At 52.3% G+C, this 26,212-nt stretch overlaps 9 protein-coding genes across 9 annotated transcripts; 5 read left to right on the top strand and 4 right to left on the bottom strand.

Moving 5' to 3' along the window:
* Nucleotides 1-123: 123 nt before the first annotated feature.
* N7532_005153 (uncharacterized protein) lies at nucleotides 124-2,200 on the top strand (the record flags this gene model as incomplete). The annotated part of the gene is made up of 4 exons (XM_056617647.1): nucleotides 124-381; nucleotides 466-1,402; nucleotides 1,460-1,841; nucleotides 1,900-2,200. The coding sequence occupies 4 exons, from the start codon at nucleotides 124-126 to the stop codon at nucleotides 2,198-2,200; spliced, it is 1,878 nt and encodes a 625-aa protein (XP_056473806.1).
* A 1,229-nt stretch (nucleotides 2,201-3,429) lies between these two features.
* On the bottom strand, nucleotides 3,430-4,404 carry N7532_005152 (ankyrin repeat domain-containing protein; the record flags this gene model as incomplete). Its single annotated transcript, XM_056617646.1, has 1 exon — nucleotides 3,430-4,404. One exon carries the CDS (start codon nucleotides 4,402-4,404, stop codon nucleotides 3,430-3,432), a length of 975 nt encoding a protein of 324 aa, XP_056473805.1.
* Nucleotides 4,405-5,300: 896 nt separating this feature from the next.
* N7532_005151 (CCCH zinc finger protein) lies at nucleotides 5,301-6,892 on the bottom strand (the record flags this gene model as incomplete). Its single annotated transcript, XM_056617645.1, has 4 exons — nucleotides 5,301-6,136; nucleotides 6,208-6,550; nucleotides 6,611-6,754; nucleotides 6,818-6,892. 4 exons carry the CDS (start codon nucleotides 6,890-6,892, stop codon nucleotides 5,301-5,303), a joined length of 1,398 nt encoding a protein of 465 aa, XP_056473804.1.
* A 419-nt stretch (nucleotides 6,893-7,311) lies between these two features.
* N7532_005150 (putative translocon-associated protein, alpha subunit) lies at nucleotides 7,312-8,264 on the top strand (the record flags this gene model as incomplete). The annotated part of the gene is made up of 3 exons (XM_056617644.1): nucleotides 7,312-7,383; nucleotides 7,482-7,906; nucleotides 7,976-8,264. 3 exons carry the CDS (start codon nucleotides 7,312-7,314, stop codon nucleotides 8,262-8,264), a joined length of 786 nt encoding a protein of 261 aa, XP_056473803.1.
* Nucleotides 8,265-8,628: 364 nt separating this feature from the next.
* N7532_005149 (DNA 5'-adenosine monophosphate hydrolase) lies at nucleotides 8,629-9,542 on the bottom strand (the record flags this gene model as incomplete). Its single annotated transcript, XM_056617643.1, has 2 exons — nucleotides 8,629-9,392; nucleotides 9,458-9,542. 2 exons carry the CDS (start codon nucleotides 9,540-9,542, stop codon nucleotides 8,629-8,631), a joined length of 849 nt encoding a protein of 282 aa, XP_056473802.1.
* Nucleotides 9,543-9,629: 87 nt separating this feature from the next.
* On the top strand, nucleotides 9,630-13,886 carry N7532_005148 (RNA helicase; the record flags this gene model as incomplete). The annotated part of the gene is made up of 3 exons (XM_056617642.1): nucleotides 9,630-9,995; nucleotides 10,073-13,571; nucleotides 13,627-13,886. The coding sequence occupies 3 exons, from the start codon at nucleotides 9,630-9,632 to the stop codon at nucleotides 13,884-13,886; spliced, it is 4,125 nt and encodes a 1,374-aa protein (XP_056473801.1).
* An 812-nt stretch (nucleotides 13,887-14,698) lies between these two features.
* Nucleotides 14,699-16,758, bottom strand: N7532_005147 (cyclin family protein; the record flags this gene model as incomplete). The annotated part of the gene is made up of 4 exons (XM_056617641.1): nucleotides 14,699-14,941; nucleotides 14,998-15,537; nucleotides 15,603-16,568; nucleotides 16,747-16,758. The coding sequence occupies 4 exons, from the start codon at nucleotides 16,756-16,758 to the stop codon at nucleotides 14,699-14,701; spliced, it is 1,761 nt and encodes a 586-aa protein (XP_056473800.1).
* Nucleotides 16,759-19,766: 3,008 nt separating this feature from the next.
* On the top strand, nucleotides 19,767-21,759 carry N7532_005146 (putative C6 finger domain protein; the record flags this gene model as incomplete). The annotated part of the gene is made up of 2 exons (XM_056617640.1): nucleotides 19,767-20,489; nucleotides 20,578-21,759. The coding sequence occupies 2 exons, from the start codon at nucleotides 19,767-19,769 to the stop codon at nucleotides 21,757-21,759; spliced, it is 1,905 nt and encodes a 634-aa protein (XP_056473799.1).
* Nucleotides 21,760-23,488: 1,729 nt separating this feature from the next.
* On the top strand, nucleotides 23,489-25,297 carry N7532_005145 (putative DNA-directed RNA polymerase III RPC4; the record flags this gene model as incomplete). The annotated part of the gene is made up of 1 exon (XM_056617639.1): nucleotides 23,489-25,297. One exon carries the CDS (start codon nucleotides 23,489-23,491, stop codon nucleotides 25,295-25,297), a length of 1,809 nt encoding a protein of 602 aa, XP_056473798.1.
* Nucleotides 25,298-26,212: the final 915 nt, after the last annotated feature.

Below are 26,212 nucleotides of genomic sequence, written 5' to 3'. Positions count from 1 at the left end.
CTGCATCTGTTATTTTGCCGCTTGAGATACGTCAACTTTCTGCTATCCGCGAAGACTCGAGCTTCACGAGGAGCTTCCTTTCCGTTTTCTGGACTCCCAGGGTGCCTGGGGAAAGCATGACAAATGGCTTCGGCTGGACTATTGAGCATTAGCGCCGCGAATGATTCCCGCCGCTGGGTTAACACCATTGGTGTGGTGGTGGATGCTCTTGACCCTTGTCAGACCAGAGGGTCTTCATACTGTGTCACGTTTACCATCAAAGACTGCGAATTTGATGCCCCGAGCTGGCAAGGGGGCTTGAGAGTCAAATACTTCAATGACGATGCTTCTACACTTCCTCCCGTCCAACAAAACGATGTAGTTCTCCTTCGACACATCAAAGTAAGCTGCCCACATCTCTGTTGACGTGGAAGGATTAGGGTCCTTCTTCCCACCAAAATATGCTAATGAAATTGTGTGTTACAGGTCAACGAGTTCAGAGGCAGTGTAATGGCCGTTGCCTCACAGAAGGAAAGGGTGAGCTGGGCCATCTTCCGGCTGCAACACGGCTCTAGCGAGGACATATCGATCACTCGCGGGCCCGGTAATTTTGATGTTAATCCAGAAGAAAAGAAGGCAGCGACCCTGCTTCTGAAGAATCTCCATGGAGAAGGACCATCTGCGGCGCCACAACAACCATCGCCTGCGCTGCCAACTCCAGTTCGAGCCCCATCGCCCAGGCCAGTGGCAAAAACCGCTTGGACTATTCCAGCTTCGGCCACGACCAGAAAGTCTGGGGGCCCTCCGTTCTCTCTCATACAGGATGTCCAGCCTGGACGGCTCAACCAATTACTGGGCCAAGTGGTGAAGATAAATACCTACGACACCGAAAAGACTGTGATCTACCTTACAGATTACACGGCCAATCCATCTCTCAATGACATCAGGAAGGAAGACGACGATCCCGGTGTCGAAGGAGATGCTTATGGGTATTTGGCTAGGAAAAAGCACAATTGGCCGGGTCCATGGGGTCAACTGTCACTGCAAATTGTGCTCTGGGAGCCACACGCCACCTTTGCGCGCCAGTATGTCAAGGATGGCAACCTCATTCTTCTCACTTATGTGCATATCAAGAATTCCCCTAACGGGGGTATAGAAGCTGCTGTGCACAGAGACAAGAGATTTGAAGACAAAATTCATGTCCGTATCGTCTCAGAGCAATATGACGACCAGACACAGCAGCTTATGGATCGTCGCAAAGCATACTGGAAGATCCACGGCGAGCCGAAATCAAATCTCAAGAAAGCAGACAGAAAGGCTGCGGCGAAGCAAAAAAAAAGCCAACAGAAGACCAAAGAAGTCCACATCGAGGAAGGCCAAAAAGTACTACCCGCAGTGACCTCCCGAAAAAAGAATTCCCATAGTAAGCAAAAAACACCATTGAATTCTGCAAAGAACTTATTACTAACCAACTGTACAGTCAAATGCCGTGATTACGGAGTTCCAATTCGATCGGTAGAATCTATCGTATCAGCCGAGACTCACATAAACCATTTTTCTGGGGATATAAAATACACTTTGCCATTTCAAAATGTCTGCTACCAGGTCCTCGTCCGTGTGGTTGATTTCTATCCTCCGAATCTAGAGGATTTCGCCGTGCAGGTTCCCATGGAATCTATCCTCGACCACGAAGAGGAAAGAGACGAGGGAAGAGACCATCAGTACATGTCGTGGGAATGGCGCTTTTGTCTACTTGTGGAAGGAACAGAGCCCGCAGCCTCAAAAGACCAGCCTCGAGAGCTCATGAAGATCTTCGTTACCGGTGGCGAAGGCGACCATCTATTGAACATGGATGCTGTGAAGTGAGTTCCGACTTCTAACAAAAGATTGATGCTCTTGCTAACATGCATTTTTTCAAAGCCTTCGTAACAATCCAGGCCGAGTGCATGAGCTTAAAGAAAAGCTTTTCCTTCTGTGGGGAGATCTTGAAGAGAGCAAGGAGGCCACTGCTACTATTGCGAACGAATATGGGTCTTGGGCACCGGTCAAGTCTTCGTCATTGCCTTTCACTTGCTGTATCAAAGAGTATGGGGTAAGGTGTTCTCACGAGGACTCCGATACTATGGCCATCGACGGCTCGGATAGAGAGATATGTAGTCAGGCTGGATGCTTTGGCTGGGAGAGACGATTTGCTATGTTCGGAACCACCATTCACTCCTGAGTTTCTGAAATTCAGTATGGCTCGGTGCAAACAGCCTCTTCCGTGTCCTTTATGAAAAATATCCATATCACCCCGGTGCTTTACATAAGCTATGCGTCATTGTGCCTTTGGCCAGCCCCATCCCCCTGTGCAACAGAAGAAGCTTGGAAAAACCAGTCATGAGAAGAATCCAAACACTTCATTCCGGCATCGAAACGTTCTTGGCAGATACAGAAGTCGTGACAAACTTTGCCTCCCTAACATGACTTTTTAGAGGGATACGTCGGGTGCAAATGTCGCAATCAGCTATTTTGGCTCGAGTAAGACATTTCGGGATCCTCACGAGGAAACTCGACCTCCTTTTCCTCGGCATATCGAAGAATCTTTTCAACGACCTCACTGCGTCCACTTCTTTTCGCCCACCATAGTGATGTCCGACCCAGCCCATCTTGAGCATCACGGGAGCCTTTGCCAACTGAATCAGGTGGTCAACGACCAGTGTACGTCCATTTCTCACAGCGCGAACAATGTGGTCGACTTGTAGTAATCTTTTGCACCCACATTAATAATCTGTTCAAGAAGAAAACGAGTGACTTCAAAATGTTTGTTAGAAACCTTCATAACTGCCCAAAGGAAGGCGGTTCGGCTCATGATAATCTGGAGTATCAGCGTCCATACCAGATGAGTGGACTAGCGAATCAAGTATATTGGCAAGTCCACCTATCAGGGCGTAATGGAAGACTGACATCGGCACCTCGATCAAGACTAAGGCGCACTATGTCACAAAGTCCATACAGAGCAGCAAGACGTATAGCTGCACGGCTTTCATTATTTTTTATGTTGGGATCAACTCCCCTGCCAAGTAGTCTCGTGACTGCCAGATGAACGCCCTTTGCACGACGCGGTAGCCAATGGCCAGCTGTCATTATCGGATGTATCGATATCTACCCTTAAATTAAGAAGCTACTGTGCAATATCCGGGTTCTTATTCTCGCTTGAGACGTTGGCATCCGCTCTCAAGTCAAGAAGTAATTGCACAGTATTGATGTGGCTATTTCCATCTAACCTGGTCTGGCAAATTAACCTCTACTCCTGCATCAAGGAGGATTTGCACAATACTGGCTTCGCCATCAATTGAGGCCGCCAGGAGTGGTGTCCTTTCTGTGGTATTAGCGTTTGCTCCTGATTCGAGAAGTAATTGCACAGGATTAAAGTGGCCATTTTGCGAGGCTGAGATGGGAGGTTCCTATCTATTTATATCCGACATATTGACATGTGCCTTCGCTTGGACAAGGAGGCGTACGATCTACATGGTCTGGGTATGAGGCTGCTAGAAGTGGAGAGCTTCCATCAATGCCGAAAATCTTGGCGTCGGCACCTTTGGCAATAAGAAGATTTACAATTTCCAAGTAGCCGTTGAAAGATGCGATAAAAATAGGGCTGGACCCGCACTCAGCATTGAGGTTGATCTCAGCCCCGCTCTCGAGCAATAACTCCACGGTTCTGAGGTGGCCTCTTTGACAGGCTGCATGTGTGAATGCCGTCTTGCCGGAATAGCCTCTTTCATCGATTTTCGCCTTGTTTTCATGTGACAGATTATTCACATGATTGACAAGGTCATACCACGCTGTATGCCACAGAGGACTTAGGGGAGTGTTTGCAGGAGAGTTTACCTCTCGTGCCATCATCAATTGAGTCAAACCATTCTTCCATGGGGCCCAGACCGGGCCTTTCTCGTCAAAGAGCACAGCGGCAAACTCCATCAATCCCGAGTCACTTGTAATACTCAGCTCATCAAGCGAAACATGTCGATGCCATGAGTTAGCAGCGTAGTCGCGGAAGTGTCTCAAGATCTGATAGTCCTCGGTATCGGGACTACAGATTGCTGGGCAAATCATGTAACGAAGACAAAGCCCGGCGAGGATCCTGCATTCGATAGCCTCCCGAGTATCTCCAGACGATGAGTCCAGTCTCAAACCATTTCCTTGGGCCGGAAGGTTCTGCAACAAATATTCTCTGACAGAGAATTGAGCTAGATGTACTGCTCTGAGTCCAGGGGCGGACTCCGCTGTGCGGCATCGAACTGCAAGAAGTGACTTGCAATCTTTCAAGATTTCAATATCAATGCATTCGTCGTCAATGATGTCTGGAAGCTTATCAAATTCGATTTCATCGTCAACGCCTTCGCTTATCACCAAGGCACCTGCAATCTCGTTCACTGTCATCAGCCTGAGGGAATATGCAACCCAGCGAAGTAGCAAGAAATCCCGATCTTGATATTCATCAGAGAGACGAGAAATTCCCCGCCAATTGTGCTTATACGCTAGGCAGAATGATATACAGTGTCTCGGGGGCACATTTGGCTCCGCTCCGGGTCACCCGCTTCATCTTGCGAGCGATGCTGCATCGTGACGCGAGATTCACTTTTCAGATTCGGTCCCAGCATCTGGTTATCACAATCTCTTTGGTACTATCTGAAATCATCCTATCATACCTCGGTCTACCCTAAGGTAATAGCATGCTCAGATAGTGCACGGAATTGATCGGCTGTGGATACAATCGTTTGACTAAGAATAAAAGCGTGGATGGAATCTCGTGAAAATCTTCGTCGTTGATACTAATACAATATCCTATCTGAAGATAGAATGGATGCCCCAGAGAAGTCTGCTGAAAGCATCGGCTAAACTACTACCCCATTCCCTGTGGGCAGACAATAATACTCACTACTTAAGGTAAATCATCACATATATCTTATCCCACGCGCCGACCTTGTAAACGCCGAAATACAACCCCCATGCCCGACTCCAGAAATTTCTTCAATCTCGAACACGATCCACAACCCAGGCGAACATCCATACACAATACAATATTGCAGGTAGGACATGGGGTAAAATCTTTTCTGTGTAACAGCGAGTAATAACTTGATTGGTGAGGATGCAATGCCCTTAACCCATACCAAAGCCTGCAGATAAAAAAGTCCATGTATGCCCGGCTGCGCCGAATTTGCAAATTATATGATCCCTCGGAACCCGAGAATCGAGGGGGGAAAAGGTTGGAACAATCAAAACTAGCACCGAGAAATGCCGGCGTTTTTCGAAAAGGGCAGTAGTGTAGCCGCTATTTAGACCTTTGTGACCTTGACGATATTCGTATCGATACCGTGCGCCACTGGATCGAAACGACAGCTGTCACCGCGGAAGCAGGTCTTCTTACCAGGCTCGCTCTGAGGGCAACGGTGGCCGTAGATACACTCGGGGTCATCACACTCCAGCCCAAAACGGCAGGGAGTCATGCGAGCAATAGCCGACAGGATATGAAGCTCTTGCCGTGTCAATTTGCGATCGTGATCATGGTAGCAGTTTTCTTCGTTGGGGCACTCTCCGAGCAGGAAATGATAATTGCACAGCTTCAGCTTCTTCAGGCGATTCAGTTCATCGCGAGGGATGCTCTTGAAGTCCAGGCGGTCCACCCGCTGCCCATACTTATTTCTCTCCACGGCTTTAGGAGGCGAAGTAGACGCAACCGTTCTGGAACGGACGACTTGCTGAAAGTCGGGAGACGCAGTATCGTCGTTGGGTGTGATAGTGGCCAGAGGAGCACCGGCACCCGACACGCTGGTGTTGGTAGAGGTACGCGACAGAGGTGGGGGATTTGAAAATTGTCGCGATGGAGACGGGGTGAGCATTGATCGTGTAGGCAATGTATTCTTCCAAGCCGGGGCCCAGATGGGTGTCAATTTGGATGTCCGGAAAACTTCTGGGAATTTAGCAATCCGGTATGAGGTCTTCACGGTCTCCAGTTCTTTCTCGAATGTAACGCCTTCCACAAGAGAAATGCGACCGGTGAGATCGCCTTCTTTCAGTATGTCCTCGAGGAAGTTGGTGTACTCGCTATTTGACGGACAGCCCAGAAAGATCTGGTGGCAATGGCAGTTGTAAAGGAAGATTTGGAGTGTCTCTGTAAGAAAAGATGACAATCAGCTGGGGTTCTCCAGATATTCAAGGACGGGGGACTCGTTGATGACGCACCTTTCATTTTATCGAGGGCCTTGTTTTGGCCGGACCCAATATCCACAATCTCGGAGAATGACATTGTCTCATTGAAGCCTCGAATGAAGTCGTGAATCGTAGAGGGGTCTGAAACAAGCCCAGCCCGAGTGCACAGCTCACTGAAAGTTCTCACATTCAAGTAGATCTTTGTCAATAGCTTCGGCACTTTAATATTCGGGAGGTTCGTAGTCAAATATTTGTTCAGGCTGGTGTAGAGTTGCTTCGCCGCATTGCAACCGCCCTCTTCGCCCTGCTGGAGGTATTCATCCTTGAAAATAATGCCTTCTCCGTCTAAAAGAAGGACGACGAATGGTTCTCGGTCCTACATAAGCCAGTCACGTATTAGCGCGGGCCCAAAACTCCGTTGTCCACCAGCGCTTACCATAATGGACTTGATTTGGTGTATTTGTTGCATCAACTCCATTTCATGAAGCTGAATATCACGATTGAAACGAGTCTCGCGTTCATGGTCCAGTTTCTCCTGCTGGAAAGAGTTCTCGAGTTCGGTCACACGTTGTAGGAGTTCCTGTCGTATGATCGCATTGCATTAGCTTGGCCATGTGAAACGAAGGGAGGGTATCGCAGGTACCTCGATGAGCTGATTTTTTTGCTGGTCGATCGTGCCTAATTGGCGATATCGCTCGAGAAAGGAGGTAGAATCCATGGTGCTGGAACAGTTATGGGAGGAGGTGGGTGAGAGAGTGGGTTGGGAAGTATGTGAAGGAAGGTTGGATCTTCAGGAAGAAAGGCCCATCCAGGTTTCCAAGTAGGCGCTTGCGCGATCTTCACGGCGGTTACCTGCTGGGTAGTAACAATTCAAGGATGCGCGGAGGTTTTAGCGTGCTTTGGCTTCGGCCGTCCAGGCAATGCAGTGAGTGGGGAGGGTTTAGCTTGTTTTAGCTTTATCTTTTTTTTCCCTCTCTGATAAAAAAATCGAATCTCGAAATGGCGACGAGACGCGATGCTGAGTCAGCAGTTTCCCCAGCCAAGTGGGCCTACCTAAATTGCAACGTGTGATCACCCCTACCCTTCTTGACGTGTACTCTTTCTATCCTCACCTCCCTCTCTCTTCAGGCTCTCAAGATGACTCGCCTCGGATTCCTCTCTCTGGCTCTGCTCTCGCTCCAGGCCTTCGTCGGCACCGGTCTCGCCGCTGTAAGTGTTTTTTATCTCGCCTGATTTGCTTGCGTTCGCGTGACTCTTCGCGACTGAAGAACTCAATTGACTGACCGGGTTTGTTTCTTTTCGTTCAGGATGCCGAGACCGTCGCGGAGACTGAAGTCGCTAACCTGGCCGTTACGGCCGAGGCTTCTTTCCCGGCATCCGAGATTTTCGGCGTGAAGCTTGTCAACGGTCGTCCGACCGAAGCGCTGATCTCCGTTACCAACGACGAGCCAAACCCCGTTGTTATCAACTTCGTTGGAGGAAGCCTCTGGAACCTCGAGGAGGAAAGTAAGGTGGTCCGCAACCTGACTGCCACTCGCTATGGCGTTGAGGTTCCTGCTGGCCAGAAGGAGACCATTCCTTACAGCTTCTCGACCGAGATGCACCCTCAGGATCTCCGTCTGAACATCGCCGCTATCCTGTCTGACAGCGAGGGCAAGTTCTTCACCGTTCAGGCCTTCAATGGCTCCGTGAGCGTGGTTGAGCCCGAGACCAGCATCTTCGACCCCCAAATGTAGGAACGCTCCCCAATTTGCGCCCCATTTCCGTGTTCATGAGCGAGCAACTCACTAAAACTCGACAGTATTTTCCTTTACTTCTTCCTCCTGGCCTGCTTTGGTGGCACAGTCTACTTCTTCTATACCGTCTGGGTCGCCCCATACTTCCCTCAGAAGCGCAAGGCTGGCAAGACCGGCGAGAAGCGTACCCCGGGCAGTGCCAAGCGCTCCGATGCCCCGTCTGTCGAGGAGACCCCTAGCCCTGCCGTTACTTCTGCCACCACCTACAATGCCGACTGGATTCCCTCCCACCACATCAACCGCCCGGAGGCGCGGAAGGTCAAGGGCGGCGGCAAGAAGGCCGCCCGCGCGTAAATTTGCATGCGAACAGATTCTCAGCCGGATGGCGGAGCTATGGGGCTGTGAAAGAGCTAGGGATTTTGTTTGGAGATTTGTCGAGCGTTTCAGATTGGAGCGAGGGTATAGCAACGGTTCTATGCTGAGAATGCGCGCAATCAACAAATACCCCAAGGTAATCATCTGCTATTCTTGACACCCCTTGGCCAAGACATGTATATCTATATCACTACTACGATTAGACCCATTACCATTTCCACCAGAAGGCCATGTTTGGGGCATCTGGGAGACTTGTGGGAGTTCGACCTACAATACAAGCCAGACTAGGCAGTTTGCTGCAGGCGTAATTGATTGTCTTGCGCGAACTAGCCCCTTGGTTCTGTTATAATCTCTTCCATTCTGCAAACTCCAGCGCTAGATGCTTCTTCAGCTCGACGAACTTGTTTGCAAAGTTTTCCCCACAGCGCCAGCAAATGAAGTCATGTCGTAGATATCCCTCCCGCGTGGGATACCGCCGCACATCATCCTTGGCTAAAGGAAAGTCGTCAATGGGCACAAAGAACGGTGTTGCAAAGCTGTTGTAGTGCTTCCGGTGTTTCAAGCAGTCACTGTAACGATCGACTGCAATCACGTGCACATGAAGATGGCTCATTGATGGCACGGCATGGATTCCACACATGATTTCCTTGTCCCAGTCTCGTCCAGGTGGTAGCTCGTCCGGTGGCGGATCGGCACTCAGAGCCTGTTGTCTTGCTCTTTCCTGCGCAGAGTCCTTTCCGTATTTGCGTCGTAGTTCGCCAGCTGCCAAGGAGCGGAGTTTTTGGGCTTCGAACTTCACTTTGGCAAGAAACTCGACGTCTTCAAAGGCTTCGAAGGGATGCAGACGAGTTTTAGTTGGATCGCGAGGGAGAAGCAGCAAATGCAGGGAGGACTTTGGGAACAAGTCGTGGATTGCAACAAACTCCGCATTGTGATAGATCACTATATTGGATGGGTAAGACTCTGGCTTTGCAATGTAGGCACCCAGTCCTTCGCGCCCTCCGAACTGACTGAACTGCGCCGGGCTGCTCTTCAAAGGCGGGGTCTTGGATGTGCTCGCCATCGTGTGCTTGGACAGCTTGCTGCGGGATGAAAGAAGTTCGGTAACTAAGTCAAATAATCACTTGTCAGTTGACATGGTCTCCAAAGGCCCATCTTGGAAGTCGACTCACAAGCGTTTCTCTTCTCCGCTGAGCCGTTCTGCTGCTTGGATGGCCCGGCAACAGAGCTTGCGGAACCTGGCTCTGTCCCGGACATCAGGTCAGATGCGATTTCCAGATCGCTCACATGGGAAGGGCCTTCTGAATTATAAGAAGTGTTGCTCCAAGCGGAATGGAGCAATCAATGGGGCGGTTTTGGACGCGGCGATCTCCAAAACTTGCCGCACTCCCCGCAATCCCGATGTGGTTTAGTGCGGGACGATTTGAAAAGCAATTAGGCTGCGCAGTGTGCAATGCCCAGCGCTCTTCGTCCTGCGTAACAATGGGCCCCAAAAAGAAGGTCGACAACCGCGGAGGTGGCCCTAAGCCTGGGACCAAACAGGCCAAAGCTGCAGCGGAAAAAACCGACAAGAAGCCCGCGCCCGAAGAGCCCAAGAAGCCGACCGTCAAGGAGGTCATTGGCGGCGCATCATGGACAGGCAAGTTGCCGGTGAACATGCTGTCGGAGCATTGTCAAAAGCAGAAATGGGAGAAGCCGGAATATGGGATGGTAAGCTTCATTGCACCCACAGGAATCAAAAATCCCCTGGCCAAGCGCTGAAAAAGGCTTTGCGACACCGATTACAGATTCAATCCCGCGACGGCTTCATGTCCTCTGTGACACTCAAGAAGATCGATCCGAAAACGAAGGAGCTTATGGTGCTTCCTCCCATGAAGATTCCGCCGACTCATAAGCACCTTGCGACGCAATCGTCGGCCTTAGAAGCCCGCCATTTCGCCGCCGCATATGCCCTTTTCCGTGTTTGCAACATGCGCAACTTGCACATGATGCTCCCGCCGACATACAAAAAGCTGTGGAGAGAGGATTTCACCGACATCAAAACTGCGGATACAAAGGAGGGCAAAGGCTGGCTGTACGAAGCCGATCCGTTCCTAGCCAAGCAAGAGCGCGAAAGCGCTGCTGCAGATCTGGAAAAGAAGAAGGCAGAGCGCGCAAAAGCGCAGGCAAAAGGAAAAGTGTCTTCTACGGACCTTGGTCTGGGAGATGGCGATGGAAAAAGCAAGCGCATTTGGTCGCAGGCACCCAAAGTGGATATGGGTACTCGCATCCGGCGTGATATCGAGGGTCTTTTAAGGCAACATACCACTTGGAACCCCCATGGCGTGAAGATACCGCGACAAGAATGTCAATCCATCGTGGGAGAACTTTCGAAGCTTGGATTCCGTCGCAGTCACGTTGAAGAGGCTGTGGCTGAATGTAAGGATCGGGAGGAAGTACTGGAGTGGCTGCTGGTCTATGTCCCGGAAGACGACCTACCGAGATGGAGTTTGCCCGAGGGCTATTCCGCCGGTGTTAGCCTTGCAGCTGGAGATTTGGCTCGTGAGGCAAAGATCAAGAGGCTTTCGTCTGTTGGATATCCGGCCGATCTGTGTTCGCAGATTCTCGATAGTAAGAGCGGGGATGAGCTCGCAGCCGCAGAGTATCTCCAGGGCACATTGGCTCATGGGTCAGCATTTGCATCCGCTGCGGCCCCTGATGGAGATACAGAGGCATGGAAAGAGGAACAGGAGACTCTTGAGGCCATCTTCGGTGAACGTTACTCCCGAATTTCCGACAAAATCTGCGAGATCAAGAGTGAAGCACCCGAAGTTCCTGAAAACACTTCATTCCGCTTTCAGGAACCATCAACACACTATCCAAGTACTCCTCCCGTGATTTTCATTCAATCGAAGGGTGTGCCAGCATACATTCGCCTCAGCGCGATTCGTCGAGCTGTACAGTATGCCGAGGAAAACTTCAGTGGGGAATCTATGATCTTTAACATCATGGACTGGTTGGAGGTCAATCTCCCTAGTATTATGGAGAACCCTGGCAGATTGCGAGAGATCTCTGCAGTTACAGCCTCTTCACCTGCCGAGACCAAAGAAATCCCTGTGCGTTCTAGTCGGAAGCAGCGCAGGGGCATCGACTGGAAGGCCAATTCACCACAAAGCATCACTATCCGCGAAGCTTGGGAAGCCAAGCAGATCAGTGCAGCACAGGTTGAGATGTCTCGGAAGAGACAATCACTTCCTGCTTGGAATACCCAGGAAGATATCATTCACGCCGTCAACTCACACCAGGTCACTATTATCTCCGGTGAGACCGGTAGTGGTAAGAGTACGCAGTCTGTACAGTTTGTCCTGGACGATATGATCAAGCGAGGTCTTGGGGGTGCTGCAAATATCGTCTGTACTCAACCTCGAAGAATTTCTGCTCTGGGTCTCGCTGATCGTGTGAGTGACGAGCGTTGCTCAACTGTTGGTGACGAAGTTGGATACGTGATTCGTGGCGAATCGAAGGCCAAGCAGGGCGCGACTAGGATCACTTTTGTGACTACTGGTGTCTTGCTTCGCAGAATCCAGTCTGGGGGCGATGCGGATGGCAATGTTACAAGCTCTCTTTCAGATGTTTCTCATGTCGTGGTCGATGAGGTTCACGAGCGGAGCTTGGATACCGATTTCCTTTTGGCCCTGCTGCGAGACGTACTCCGATACCGAAAGGATCTGAAGGTTATTCTCATGAGTGCCACGCTTGATGCGGACATCTTCATGGACTATTTTGGCGGGCGCGGCAATGTTGGTTTAGTGAACATCCCTGGTCGAACATTCCCTGTCAATGACTACTACCTTGATGATGTTATTCGTGACACCGGATTCGCCCCCGAGCTAGGTGATGACTACGAGGATGATTCGGACGATCAGTCATTGGGCAAGGCTCTGCGCAGTGTTGGTATGGGCATCAACTATGAATTGATAGCAACTACTGTTCGATACATCGATTCTCAGCTAGGCGATAACCCGGGAGGAATCCTCATCTTCCTCCCTGGTACTATCGAGATTGAAAGGTGTCTCACGGCAGTCAAGAAGATCCCGAATGCCTATCCCCTCCCACTGCATGCATCCTTGTTACCAGCTGAGCAACGTCGAGTCTTCCAAAACCCACCCAAGGGAAAGAGAAAGGTTATCGCTGCAACTAACGTTGCAGAAACCTCCATCACTATCGAAGATGTCGTGGCTGTCATCGACACCGGCCGAGTCAAGGAAACAAGCTATGATCCGAAAGACAACATGGTCCGCCTACAGGAAGTCTGGGCATCCCAGGCGGCATGCAAGCAGCGCCGTGGTCGTGCAGGTCGTGTCCGCGCAGGTACCTGCTATAAACTGTATACCCGCAAAGCCGAATCCAATATGGCTCAACGACCAGACCCCGAGATCCGCCGAGTCCCCTTGGAGCAATTGTGTCTGTCAGTGAAATCCATGAAGGGTATTGAAGATGTCGCAACTTTCCTTGCCAACACAATCACCCCGCCAGAGAGCATTGCCGTTGAAGGTGCTCTCACCTTCCTGCACAGAATCGGAGCCATGGACCATAGCAGTCTCACAGCGCTGGGCCGATACCTTGCCATGATCCCGGCAGACCTCCGCTGCGCAAAGCTGATGATCTACGGATCAATCTTTGGCTGTATGGAGCCCTGTCTGACGATCGCTGCTATTTTGACGGTCAAGAGTCCCTTCGTCTCTCCTCGCGAGAAGCGAGAAGATGCAGATGCTGCAAAGGCAGCCTTTTCTCGACCCGGCGACGGTGACCTTCTCACTGATCTATTTGCATACCAGTCTTGGTCTGACCGAGCTCGTGCTCAGGGGTACTGGCAGACGCAAACATGGTGTGGATCAAACTTCCTTTCTCATCAAACACTCCGCGACATCTCGTCCAACCGCGCTCAATTCGTCACTTCACTTAAAGATGCGGGCATCTTGCCGGTAGACTACACCGACTCTTCAACAACCTGGAACCGCAATGCCTCCAACCGCAACCTCTTACGAGCTCTTGTCGCCGGTGCCTTCCAGCCGCAGGTTGCGCAGATCTCGTTCCCAGATAAGAAGTTCGCCAGCTCGGTCACTGGTACAGTCGAGGTTGATCCCGATGCTCGAACGATCAAATACTTTAACCAGGAGAATGGCCGTGTCTTTATTCACCCAAGCTCAATTCTTTTCTCTGCGCAGGGCTATCCAAGTGCTGCGGCCTATCTGAGCTACTTCACCAAGATGGCGACAAGCAAGGTCTTTATTCGCGATCTGACTCGTAAGTTTCCACCTATCTTCAGTTCATTCGTCAATTCAATCTAACCAACCCTCAGCATTCAACGCCTACTCTCTCCTTCTCTTCTGCGGTTCCATAACCCTTGACACAATGGGCCGTGGACTCGTCGTTGATGGATGGCTTCGCCTTCGCGGTTGGGCCCGTATTGGCGTTTTAGTCTCTCGACTTCGGACAATGCTAGATGAAGCTCTTGCTGCTCGTATTGATAACCCATCACTTGAATTGGATGGAGGTGCTGGCGACAAAGTAATTGAAGCTGTGAAGAGGTTGATCGAGTTCAACGGACTTGATCAGTGATATGGTAGGTTCGGGTCAAGGTTTTCACTTAGACGCCCTTTCAATGGGCTTGACGATCAAAAGCATCGATTTCGATAGACAAGTTCGCTGGTTCAAGAACAAATGCATGACTGAGACAAAAATACCATCCAAAGATGCTCGCGAGCTAGGCATAGACAATGATGAAAAAGCCCTACTACAATACCTTGAGATCTCGAAGAGATTACGAACTTTACAAGGGACAACCCATGTACCGAACCGTCATCATTGACCCCTAAAGCTACTTCCATATGCGATATCTGCCTAGTAATGAGAATCACCTAGCAATAAATGCACGATAGACGCCTGGAGACGATCAATGTACGTGGAACGCACTCGAGAAAGTGATCGAAAGACATAAACATGAAAGAAATAAAAATCATGAGAGGCATTGCCAGTAGTGCAGCACCCGAAGGCAGGGATCGATTGGAAATGCGTCGTCACCAGAAGGGCAGAGGTATGTATCGTCACGAAAAAAAAAATGAAATCAAGAAGAGAAAAATTAGAGACGCCGGGAAAAGCAGACCATGTACGAAACGCCTTCCGACCATTAGACTCCACGCGTCCGGAATATGGCGTTAAGTCATACCGATGTCGTGAGGTTTGAAAAAGGGGGTAGTAGTGGTTGAAAAAAGAGTCGAGCAAAAAGAAAAAACGCCGGTGAAAGATCCAGTTCCACAGTTCACGCCGAAACCCATAATCAAACCCAGACAGCAGACCATGAGATAGGAAATGAGTTAAAGAGCGTGGTGAGCAGTGCGAAATCGAAATAAAAGGCGCTGAAACGGAAATGTTCAGAAGTTCTCGATACCCTCATAGCGGTAAGGGTTCTTCAACGACGTGGGCCGAGCAAGGCAAAATCCGCGAGCGATCTCGGCCTCGACATAAACGGCAGCACGCTTGAAGCGTCGGTCGGAGTACTTCTCGTAGATGGCCTGATGGTGGCGGGGCGAGTCCTCGCAGCATTCCAGCATAGTCGACATGACAGGCAGCAGCTGGTCATACAGGTATCCACTGTAGTAGGCGTGGGCTGGTGTCTAAAGGACGCTATGTTAGCAGAGTATCAACGAAGTCAGAGAAATTGGAAACTTACCCAGCATCCCTTTTGAAGCATCAAGCGTGCCAGGCAGTGAGCACCAGCGGCGGCAAAGCTAGGAGGCGTGCACACAAAGCGCTCGTCCATGATGGTAAGCTCAAGGAAGTACTTAGCAACGGTACGAGTCTCCAGGTCATAATCATCTGCCTTGCTGATACGACGAAGGAAGCTCATTGGACCGGGCCAGCCCAGATCAAAGTTGAGAATCGAAAGCATGAAGCGCTCAGCCTTCAGGATCTCATCAATGGTGTAGCCACCATCAACCATGTACACAATTTCCTGGACAGAAGGCGCAGTGATCTCTTCATACTTGGCGGCGATGAAGATGGCGGTGGCGCCGACCAGCTGCAGCTTGCCGAGAGAAACGATCTTGTGCGAGAGGAACCGGTCGATGTAGTTGACACAGAGAAAGAGGGTTTCCGGGAGGAGGGCAAATCGGTAGTGCACTTGAACCAGCCAGTCCATGAGCACGGAACGCATTGACCACTGAATCTCAGCTTGGTTGGCCATGTAATCGGGAATGGGCAGCATATCGATCTGTCGAGCTTGTGAGTATTGAATTACAAGCTGGAAGGGTTACTGATGTGTTAAGAGCTTCTCACCTCCTTCTGGCGAAGATACAAGAAGATTTCACTGCTATACTCGGCTACCATGCTCGAGTCATAGAAGTCTTCGAGGAGATCCTCCTCAGTCTGGGTGGCATCGACAATTTTCTTGGCCTCAAAGATCTCGCGCCTGGTCGCCGCAGTAGAGCGAGGGAAAATCACAGTGGTGGTACCTCCTGTTGTGTTGTCGATACGCGACAGGAAACGGGGTGCGGCGTGATCGGCTTCCTCGTCTTCCCACTCCTCGGCTTCCGGCTCCGAGGTAACAGCAGCCAGGTCGTTGGAAGAGCGTCCATGATATGGCGCAGACGATTTGGTAGCAGGAAGAGAGGAGACTTTTGTCTCCTCGGTGTCGGAGAGAGTAGCATCGGATGCAGTCGACTTGTGCAATTCGTCCCATTCATTGGCCTCCGCTTCGTCGAGGCCGATGACGGCTGACTCGTCGACGGTGACAGCCACCGTCTCCTCCTTGTTCTCCTCAATGTTCTTCCGTGCATTCTCGGTTTCGAGAGATGGTGCGCTGCGGCTGGCAGGCTGGGGGATTTCCTTGGATGATTCGCGCTCGGTGACAGTTTCGAGTTGGTCGCGGAAAATGGCGTTATTGCGCTTGTTGGCCTTGGAGGGCTGAGCTTTTCCGGCTGGGTTAATTGGTTTCGCAGTGACATTGTTGAGAATATCCTTGATGCCGGAAATGGAGAGCGGACGCTGGGCGGGCTGAGCCAGGGGGGCCTTGTTCTCAGCCAGCTGAGCCTTGGGCTTGCCCAGCAGTGCGGAATCATCGCGCGCGACCCTATTCCTACCCATGTTGTTGGTCACTTCACCAAAGACTCGTCGGGGGCCATTCTTCGCGTTCTGGGCCGCCAGGTTCAGGGCCGGGGTGGATTTGTTGCGCTGGTGGACGGCCTTGTTTGGCTGAACCGAAGGAAGGGCATTCTCGTCCACACGGACGCGCATACGCTGCGGCTAAATCATTGCTGTCAGCTAGGGGAATCATTTGGCGGATTGCTGAACGCGATGTCGCGAAACCGACAAGTCGATGTATAGTCCCATAGGGCACCACACCAGTCCGGACAATCGCCAGCAATGGAACGAGACGCGTGCAAAAAAAGCAAAGGACTCAACAAGAACAATCCACACGTACCTTCGCATCCATGTTGATTGCCGCCTGGATGGTGAGTGGCAGAAGCGTTGGGTGGTGAGAGGTTGAAGATGGGAACGAAGAACGGGAATTGTTTACGTTTTGCTCAGTTGAGCTGGAAGCAGGGTGGGCCCGACCACCTGCAGCAATTGGGACAAAACAAACAGCGCTCGTGCAAGGCTCGGCCTCACGTAAGGGCGGTACGCGATTGTCGGGGACAACGGTCGCTCTGGTTGCCCACGCTCTGAGAACATTTTTGACAAAAAATTTGCAGCAGGAAAACGGCTTTGATGGCGTTGAAGATTCTGAGCTTTTTCCTGAGCCGTCTTGAGCAATTTTTATCGCTAGGCACCCCTGGGCAGGCTGCTATACTCGATTTTGGCATCTCTCGTTCTCTGCCTGAGGCTCGCCCAAGGGGATGATGTGACCATACCAATACCACATTCTCAATACCGAATACCACCCCATCCAGTTTGCATCCTTTGTCTGCTTATGTCAGCAGCATGTCGCACGGCCACATTGGAGCTTATCGGCTTATCTATGACGTTATCGTCTTATCGTCACGTCTCCCTCGGGGGTCCGATTTTGGTCTTTCTTTGCAAAACCTCCCATTCCCGGCATTGCGAAACGACAAAGAATTGACATCGATGTCGCGCAGCGTGGCTCACACTATCCCGACTGTTTCCCCTGAAAACCACCGGCTGGGGCGGTCGCAATCGCCGTGGCGGTCGGCAAGTGGCCCCGGACGCGCTAGCACGCGGGCCCACGTGATCCACACCGCACCGGATCGAGCGGTAAACGTTTGGCAGCTTGGGATTTCACCCGAAGCGCATCCGAACTCGCTCATCATTGCGACAAAGTTGGACATCGTGTGTTCCCGCTCCGAAATGGCGGGGCGCCCTCGCGGCTGCGCTGGATCGGCCTGGACAACCCATTCGCTCCACGTTCCGCGGGGCCCTGGCTGCTGGTCCTTTTTTGGGTGGTTCCAGAGTTCCGACCTTCAGTTCCTAGTGTCCTTGTTGGGGTTAAATAGTAGATCGATGTACTCCGTACGCCCTCTCGTCGCACCCCCGCCCACGGCCTGCTTCCTCATTCGAGGACCCTGCGATGCTCACTTGCAAGGTTCCAGGGAGAATGCTCTGTAACCTCTTAGTCCCCCTCTCTCCCCTCCTCCTTCGCCTCCTCCTACTTTGTCGGCATTCCTTTTTTTTCCCTTCGCTGCCCTTACGTAGGCCCCGAGGAGGGGTAAACTCAGCCGATGCAGATCATGCGAAACACGCCGTGACAGCCATCAGTCATGCGATTTGGCCCTCCTGGTTTTCAGCAGACGTCGGCTCTCCAGCTGCTGGCAGAGATCGGCCTGGCGCGCCAGTCCCCATTCTGCAGCCCTCGTTTGATGTTCCTCCTCGGGCGATTGCACATCTGGATGCTTTTCCTCCCCGCGCCGTCCGTTCTCCGGGTTTTCAGGGCCAAGAGAATGGTCGCGGCGTCGAGTTTTGGTCTTTACCTTGCGAAATGGGCAATGCGACAAGGGTGAGCTGGATCGCATGGGCACGGCCAATGTCGCCGGTGTGCGACAGCCAGTCGCTCGCCCGCAGCAGTCCCGAATAGGGCACGAGTAGGGATCCAGAGATCATCGCCGCGGCTTGCATTGGCCATATATTTTGCAATGTTCCGAATTCAACCTTAGGGTACTATAGTAGGGTACTAGTAGAGTTTATATTGCCCAATATGCTCTAGTATGCTACCATCGGTGCCGCTGAGGTGCCGCTGATGCGGTCTGGATGACTGCCATCCGGCTTTCGTCGAGGGGGCGGCGACCAGGTACCGGCTCTCCGAGCGCCTGCGCTGGCCACCCTCGTCCTGGAAAAAGAGGAGCTGCGCTTTCAATCAGGCCTGTAAACCTAGCTCGAGTCCTGCAGCGAAGCTGTCCCGGGTTAGTTTGCCAGGGCGCTCGGCGCAATGAGCATCCGGCTTGCGACAGCGTGCGCATTGCGAAAGGACTGAACTTGGGACCAGCCCAGAAGATGGGATTTTTCAGAAAAGATAAAAAGCGCAGTCGAGTAGTTACTAACATTCAATTTGCCGTGCTCGCCCTCGTAGATCCCGTGGAACGGAGGGGCATGCTGCGACGGGCGCCGGAAGCGCAAATCGCCATGTCACCGACCCAGGCAGGCCGTTTTCTCGCTTTAGGTGAAACCATCGTACGCACCCACCTCAACTCTACCACCACTTCCTCCGCTCCATCCCCTTCGCCCAGCGTCGCTCCCTCCTCCGTGCTTGGGTATCATCCTCATTCCTTCTGCTCGTCTGGCCTGGCATCGCTCCTGGCCTCTCGCTGGGGCCATCGCTGACCTAGCCGCAGTGCTTCGTAGACAGAGCGAGAGAACGAGCGAGACCGCCAACAATCCCCTCGCCCACCATCGTCACCACCCATCGATCATCCTATCGCCCGGTCTTCGACTGCCTGAACCCCTGCGACTCGGAAGGAATTCATTTCGGTTGCCTCTAGGTTCGTCTACACTACTCCCCATCCTCTTCCGAGTCTGCTCTCGTCGTGCCCCCCGAGGCCTACTCCCAAGGTTGGGCCGGACTCGGTCAACAACCTCCATCTACTCATCCTTTCCACTTCAAATCCATCCTCGTTCCGATTTCCGGTCTCTTGGGCTTGCATTGTGCTGACGCTGGTGGTGGGTTCTCGTCTAGGTTACCGACTCCTCTTCCGGCTCGTTCTCGGCTCTCTTGCGACAGCAGATTCCCCTCCATCCCCGTCGAAAAGCCCTTCGTCAACACTTTCGCCCATCCACAACCCGGGAGTGGTCCATCCACTGTCCACTTTCTCGTACTCCTTGTCATAGTGGTAGGTTCGACGGAATTCCTCTCCTGCACCAGCCTTTCCTGCGTCACCCGGTCATAGTCCCTCGTCCTCCCGTCTAGCCGCCGTCTATTACACACAAGCAGTGGGTTGATGCAGTTAGCGCTATAGCAGCAGGGAACTCGTGATCATTCTGGACTTGCCCATCATGCAAGCAGTCCACCATGATGCGCTCTCTGCCTTTGCAGAGCAACCGGTTCTTGTCGATGGCTCGTCCCGGGACCTGTCGCTTAAGGGTCCTGTCCCCAAGAACGTCGCTTTCGAGCTGCTGCTGGACGAAAACTCCAAGGTTCGAGCCCGTATCCCGATGCGCGTTCAAATATACCCTCATGATACGACGGATTCTATCGTAACCACTGTCAAAAATTTCTATGGCATCTACGACGGCACCGCCAGTGGGGTGAGCTTCGAGGATGAACATGGGACGACCCTCATCGCAAGGTATGAGAACCTCAAGAACAACATGACTGTGTATGTGCGAGTCATTCCCATTCAATCGTATGGGGAATTTTACGGCGGCTACTCCGTCGAACGCAAGCGACCCAGTCTAGGCGAGCCTTTCCAGATGCCCGATGGTGCGGCGCCAGCATTGGAGCCGCCATCGCGCCCATCGTCGCGGCTCGCTAGGAATCGCAGTATGTCTCCATCGAGTCGCAGCCTTCGCAGCGCTTCTCAGCACAAGTCCGGCTCTCGCAATGGCATCAAAAGTCGAGGCTCGAGCCATGCCGGCTTCCCTGACGACGAAGCTGGCCTTAGCGACAGCGACAGCTACTCGCGCAAGTCTCGCGGCGATGCTTTTGCCAGCTCTGAAATAAGTATGGAGAACATACTACAAGATGGTCGTCGCAAACGTCCGAAGTTTGACAGTTCTGTAAGTGCGATGCAAGAACCTTACGCGCTGAAGTTTTTCAAAGCTTTTTTCCCACTCTTGATGGATGCTAACTATTCCTTTCTCTTAGGAACTCCCACTTTTTGTTCCTCCCCAAGTGCCTCTTACTACCTCCACCTCCTCGATCTCTCCTCAACGTCGCTCGGTCGGCCAAGAAGGTGCCGGCTCACCTTTCGCTCGTCCTACCCACCGCCCATTCAACTACCAACAAGCGCTCCCGTCGCCACAAAGCTATGGACACAGTGAATATGGAGTACGGTCAGCACGCGCTCCGGTCTATTCCACTCCTGTGGTTCTGGACCATGCGCAACGCATTCCCTACAGCAACTCTGCTCCTCGGGCGAGCGGTCCTGGCATCCTGCCCACGCCGGACCCAACGATCGCCAGTTGCATTTCTGACGAGGACGTTGCTATGCAGCTGATCCGTCTCGGCGATGCGTCGAACTTCTCTCATGGGCGCACATCGGCGTCCACATTGGACGATGCCTTCAGTGGTGCTGCCGATGCAGCTTCTTCAACTGGTGCAACCAGCGATGGCGAGGACTTCAGCGAAGATGAAGATGATCTGCCGGCCCGCCGCAGGCTCGAGTCAAGCCCAATGCTCCCGCCTGGTGCTATCAAATGTCATCACAAGCGCCTGGATGATATTCTACCCAGCGCCGACAGTAGCGACCACAGCTCTGATGGAGCCGAGGACGGCATCAAGAGTGAAGCCGAGGATGATGTCTTGTACAAGGAGTTTGCGCCCAAGGCCAAGAAGCCCAAGGGTCGTCCCATGCCTGCCAAACCTCGCAGCCAGAAGCCAATTTCCAAGCCCAACAAGGCCAAGACCTCTGCGCCCCCGGCACGAAAGCCCTCCGACAAGTCGGCTGCGCCCGTCCCCCCGCTCAGCCCCAGCTCTGCTCGCAAGGTATCGGGTGGCTCGGTCAACTTCCAGCACCAGCTTGGTGCTGACGAAGAGGATTTGTCTACCAAGCCTCGCTGCCAACGTTGCCGAAAAAGCAAGAAGGGCTGCGATCGCCAGCGTCCCTGTGGTCGTTGCAAGGATGCCGGCATCGGTATCGAAGGTTGCATCAGTGAGGATGAAGGCAATGGTCGCAAAGGTCGCTATGGGCGCCACATGGGTGTTCCTGTGAAGAAGTCTCTTGATGAACTCTCGGACGATGGTCACCACCACGAATTTTCGCCGATGCCAGATACCCCTCTGACAGATGCGGCCATTGCCGACAAGAACAAGAAGCGAAAGCGCTAGTCTAGCATCACGATACGTTCCTCTGGGAACCCGCGTTTTTTCCCAAAAAGGGAAAATTGAGTGTGTTTTAACCCCTCGTCCTACAATTCAATCCTCTCCCTCTTTCAACCATTTTTTACTCGGCCTGCATACACCTGTGAACGGCACCACCTCACCATCACAACCATCTCTCCCTCTCTAACCCTCCTTTGAAACACTCTCTGGGGCCGAGTATTTGACATTCCTTAAACCACGTATCCCTTCACACACTCCTTCCGAGCTTCGTGCTTATGCCCATGCTCCCGAATTCGATTATACAAAGTCCAGCGGGTTGATCTGTTGTCGTGTGTTTCTTGGCGTCTTCGAGTTTACGGATCTTCTCTTTCTTTTTCTTCTGTTATATTCATTTCACTCTTTCAGACTCAATGCTGCTAGTCCCCTGAACTTCATGCTACTATCGGGAGTATTTTCTTCTGTGGTTGTGGGATATCGGATGTCGGGTACCAGAAGATATATACTTCCGGTGCTGGCAGATTGATGTGGGGGCTTGCAAGGGCTGTAAAAGATGCAATGGGCTTTTGTGTTTCTTATGAGTAGTTTGGGAATGAACTGAGCTTTTTTCATTTAATTTTCTTATTGTCCTATACGCTTCACCTGCGATGGTGTGCCCTTCAGTGACAATCACGTGATCTTGAAAGGGCGGTAAGACTGCCAGTTTCGTACATTAGTACGTTCAATTAAACTTGAATGGGACCAACTTCCTCTTCGGAGCACAGTAATTGCTTTGGAACTCTGGCCTATGTTGCCGAAGAGACTGTTATTCAGTGTAGATTACTACTATGGCGAAAGCTATTGGTCATGGGACCGGTTTATACTGGTATTTTGTCTAAACCACACTAGTGTGGCGTGGACAGTTTTTGCCCGCTTTTGAAGATCCTGAGAAGATTCGAGTTTTACCAATGATAGATCAGATCAAAGGCACACGTACGCGAAAGCGAGGGAGGTATAGTGTAGCGAGATACTGCCGACCTTTATTGCCCTAAGATGCCGGGAAGGGCGCGGAGAGGAGGTGGCTGGAATTGACTTGTCTCATTGGTCCAACAAATCACTGCATGTGCAGCCGCCAAAACTGCTCCGAAACCCGAGCTCGCAGAGTACATGAGTAGTTAGTAGCTTCGGTTTGTCCTTGGAATATCAGTGTATGGAAATAGCAGCGATGTAGAAATAAAATGATATCAATTATCTATATGGGTCAATATCAGCATAAGAGGATTGCGCCATAACATACTGGTCAAGCTTAGTCGCTTCCCATCATGATCGCAATCCACGTACACGCCGATATATTGATATGTTCACCGGGGTCAATCTCCTTTCTCTACAAGTTCACGAAAAACCTGTCGCATATCGCGCATCATTAATTCTTCACTCCCTAGGTCATCTCTTCAGATATCCGCTACTTGGCCTTTTCAAACCGTTAACACTGCTCATTTTCGGACGATTGTCACGTGCTAACGAAAGCGGTGTAAGGCCCCGCAACTTTTTTGAGACGATTGAAGAGCTCAACTTTTTGCCCGCATTCACTTAAAACTCGTCATTATAGCTTACGCCTTTCATTATACACCTGTCGACTTCCCCAGAGTCATAAAAGCGACAGAAGCGACCTTACACTCTATGCGCTAGACTCTTTCTCCACTACCACCTTGCCCTAAGTAGCGGGGCGCCGACGGCGTCTTGCGCAAAACCCGACATCATGCCTCCCAAGTCCAGCGTCCGGCGAGCACCCGCTCGACGAACCGAGCAAGCTGAAGGCAGCGCCTCGGTCTCTACACCCCAGAATGCACCCGCAGAAGGTTCGCGCGCGACCCCGGGGCAGAGCGCGACCCCCGGTCCGGCCGGTCGACAGCCTGTGCAACGACTACAATCTCTGAAGAAGCGCGAATCATCCGGAAGCATTGCCCCCACGGGACGCCCCGCCTCCAACATTCCCGGCGAGCCTACGAAACCGGTCCTCAAATATCAGCCAAAAAAGGGCGTCCAGCGTCGCAGCAAAGAGGAGCGAGATGCTATCTCGAAGCTCGAGCAGGAACGGAATAATGAGCGATTGCGGGAGGCTGCTGCCATCCAGCGTGGTCGTGGTGGTGGACGTGGCCGTGGTGCTTTCCGTGGCCGCGGCGGACCTACCGGTGGCAGTTTCGGAGGTCCTTTGGGTGGTGCCCGGAGAGGTCGTGGCGGTGGCAGCACATTTGGTCCGCGGTCATTCGATCGATCTCAAACCCGCTCCGTATTTAGCGCTGGCGGTAGCCGGCCTCCTATGGACTACGACTCGGACGATGATGAGGATAGTGGGATTCGGATCAGCATTGACCAAATCGGTCTTTCTGACTCGGATGAAGATCTGCCTGATGACGGCAAGGGCAAGGGCAAGCTTCCTGCCCGTCAAGACCCGGACCTCAAGGGATTGAAGCCCGTTCGTGTGCATCGCATCGAACATGAGGACCGTGTGGTCTCTGTGAATATGGAATCCAGTACAGCTAGGACGGATGAATTGCGCAAGAAGGCCGAGCAGGAAGCCAAGATTGCACAGGGACAAGAGATCACTCCGGAGCAACAGGATGAGCCTCGTGTCAAGGACGAGCCTGTGGATGACGATGATACCCCAATGGCAGATGTGGCACCGGTGGAGGACGATGGTCTCCTGCCCAAGCAAAGGATGCGCGTGCGCCGGAAGACCTCAGATCCTCAATCGTCCCCCACGAAACCCAAAGCGAAGGCGCCGGAGCCACAGAAGGTCAAGCGCGACCCACGAGAGCTCCTTCGCACCAAGGAGGAGATTGATGAATATGATCGCCATATGGAGGACCTGGCTCATGTGCGAGAGCTTTTCCGCGAAGAGGAGGAAGATACGAGTCCGGAGACCCAATCGGCTGAGCGACAGACCGTCGAGTCTACCACCGAGGGCGAAGCCGACGGTTCTTCTACGGAGAAAGAGGGTGGGGAGAGACAAGGCGACAATGATCAAATGGAGACGGACGAGCAGAATGAGTCCAAGGAGGACAAGACAGCCAAGAACCTTCTGGGCCAGCTGTTCTTGATGCAATTCCCCCCGATGACGCCCAACCTTTCTATTCCTGGCTCCGAGCCGAACAATTCTGCGCCTACCGACTCTACACCTGCGGCCGCCACCAACCAAAATGAGAATGGGAGCGAGGTGAAGCCCGAAGGCGGGGATATCGAAGTCACGGATGTCGACGCGATGCCTCCCACCGAGACCCCGAAGGTCATCACAGCCACGACAGACTGGTCCTTGCCTGCGGGCAAAGTGGGCAAGCTGAACGTTCACAAGTCCGGTCGCATTACGATGGACTGGGGTGGCATCAGCTTCGAGCTTGACCGGGCTGCGATGGTGGATTTTGTGCAAGAGGCGCTAATCGTGTCTTCTTCCAACGATGATCCCGACGTGAAGCCCGAGGAAGCAGCGGATGAGGACAACCGGGTGTGGTCGATGGGCCAACTCTGTGGCAAGTTTACAGTGATGCCGAATTGGGACGACATGCTGTGATTGCCTTTCCGAGGTAAGCCCTGGGATTGTACTGCCTTGGGGTATAAGGTCTGTGGGTGCTATCGAACGTATGATTTTATTTGGGATGATGCATAAAAAGGTGTTTTCATGATGTATAAAGATGAAGACAATACAATTACACTACCCTCTGTTGGGGTATGCATACTTAGGTCCTTTCTGCCGTAAGGGTACAACACGAGCGGCAAGTACATGCGACTCGTAGGTCGTAGAACGAGTGGTTTCTATTTTCACCCGAAACCAGGACGCCAGCATGCCTTACGGAGTCGAACAAGGCAGCTCGGCGCTGCAGGTAGCAGGTGATGTAAGGCCGAGGCCATAGCTGCACATACTTGGCGATGCCTGCTGCGCCTGGGTGCTTCTATGTATAGCGAACCTATGGCCGGGCGCCGCCAAGACCTCCCGCTGGGCGTGGGGGTTGGAGCTTGATTAACCCTAGTCCATCTGTAAATTGTGTCCCATGTCGCAGCTACCTCCAGCTCATCGCGACCAGCCGCTGGCCAGCAGTCATTACTGCTCAGGGGGCCCCTGAGCAGCGGAGAACCAGCCGTTCGCAGGTCCTTGCATGGCGGCTTGCCGTCGGGATGTCTGTGTCGACCCACTGCTGGTGCTGGGTCCAGGACAATCGATGGTGGGTCCAGGCGTTGCAGGCAGGATCAGGCGAGGGTCATATACCCAAGGGGATTGTCGATTAGTATTCTGTGGTAGCACAGCAAGTTAAGAGAAAGAGCCATTAGAAAATATCTTATTCTATATTCCCTACTGATATATTAATACACTAGATACAAACTACTACTACCTAGAGCACTGGGAGAAAGCGAGTGGCGTCTGCAACAAGCCAAGCGGCCAGGAGCATCTGACCAATCAGCACACCGGGAATAGAGTGCCCCCCACCTG

The sequence above is a fragment of the Penicillium argentinense genome, assembly GCF_028826775.1.
Source record: "Penicillium argentinense strain IBT 30761 chromosome Unknown utg000005l_segment0_segment0, whole genome shotgun sequence".
Lineage (NCBI taxonomy): Eukaryota > Fungi > Ascomycota > Eurotiomycetes > Eurotiales > Aspergillaceae > Penicillium > Penicillium argentinense.
The sequence above is the reverse complement of the archived record's forward strand: the minus strand, read 5'-3'. Positions and strand labels throughout refer to the sequence as shown.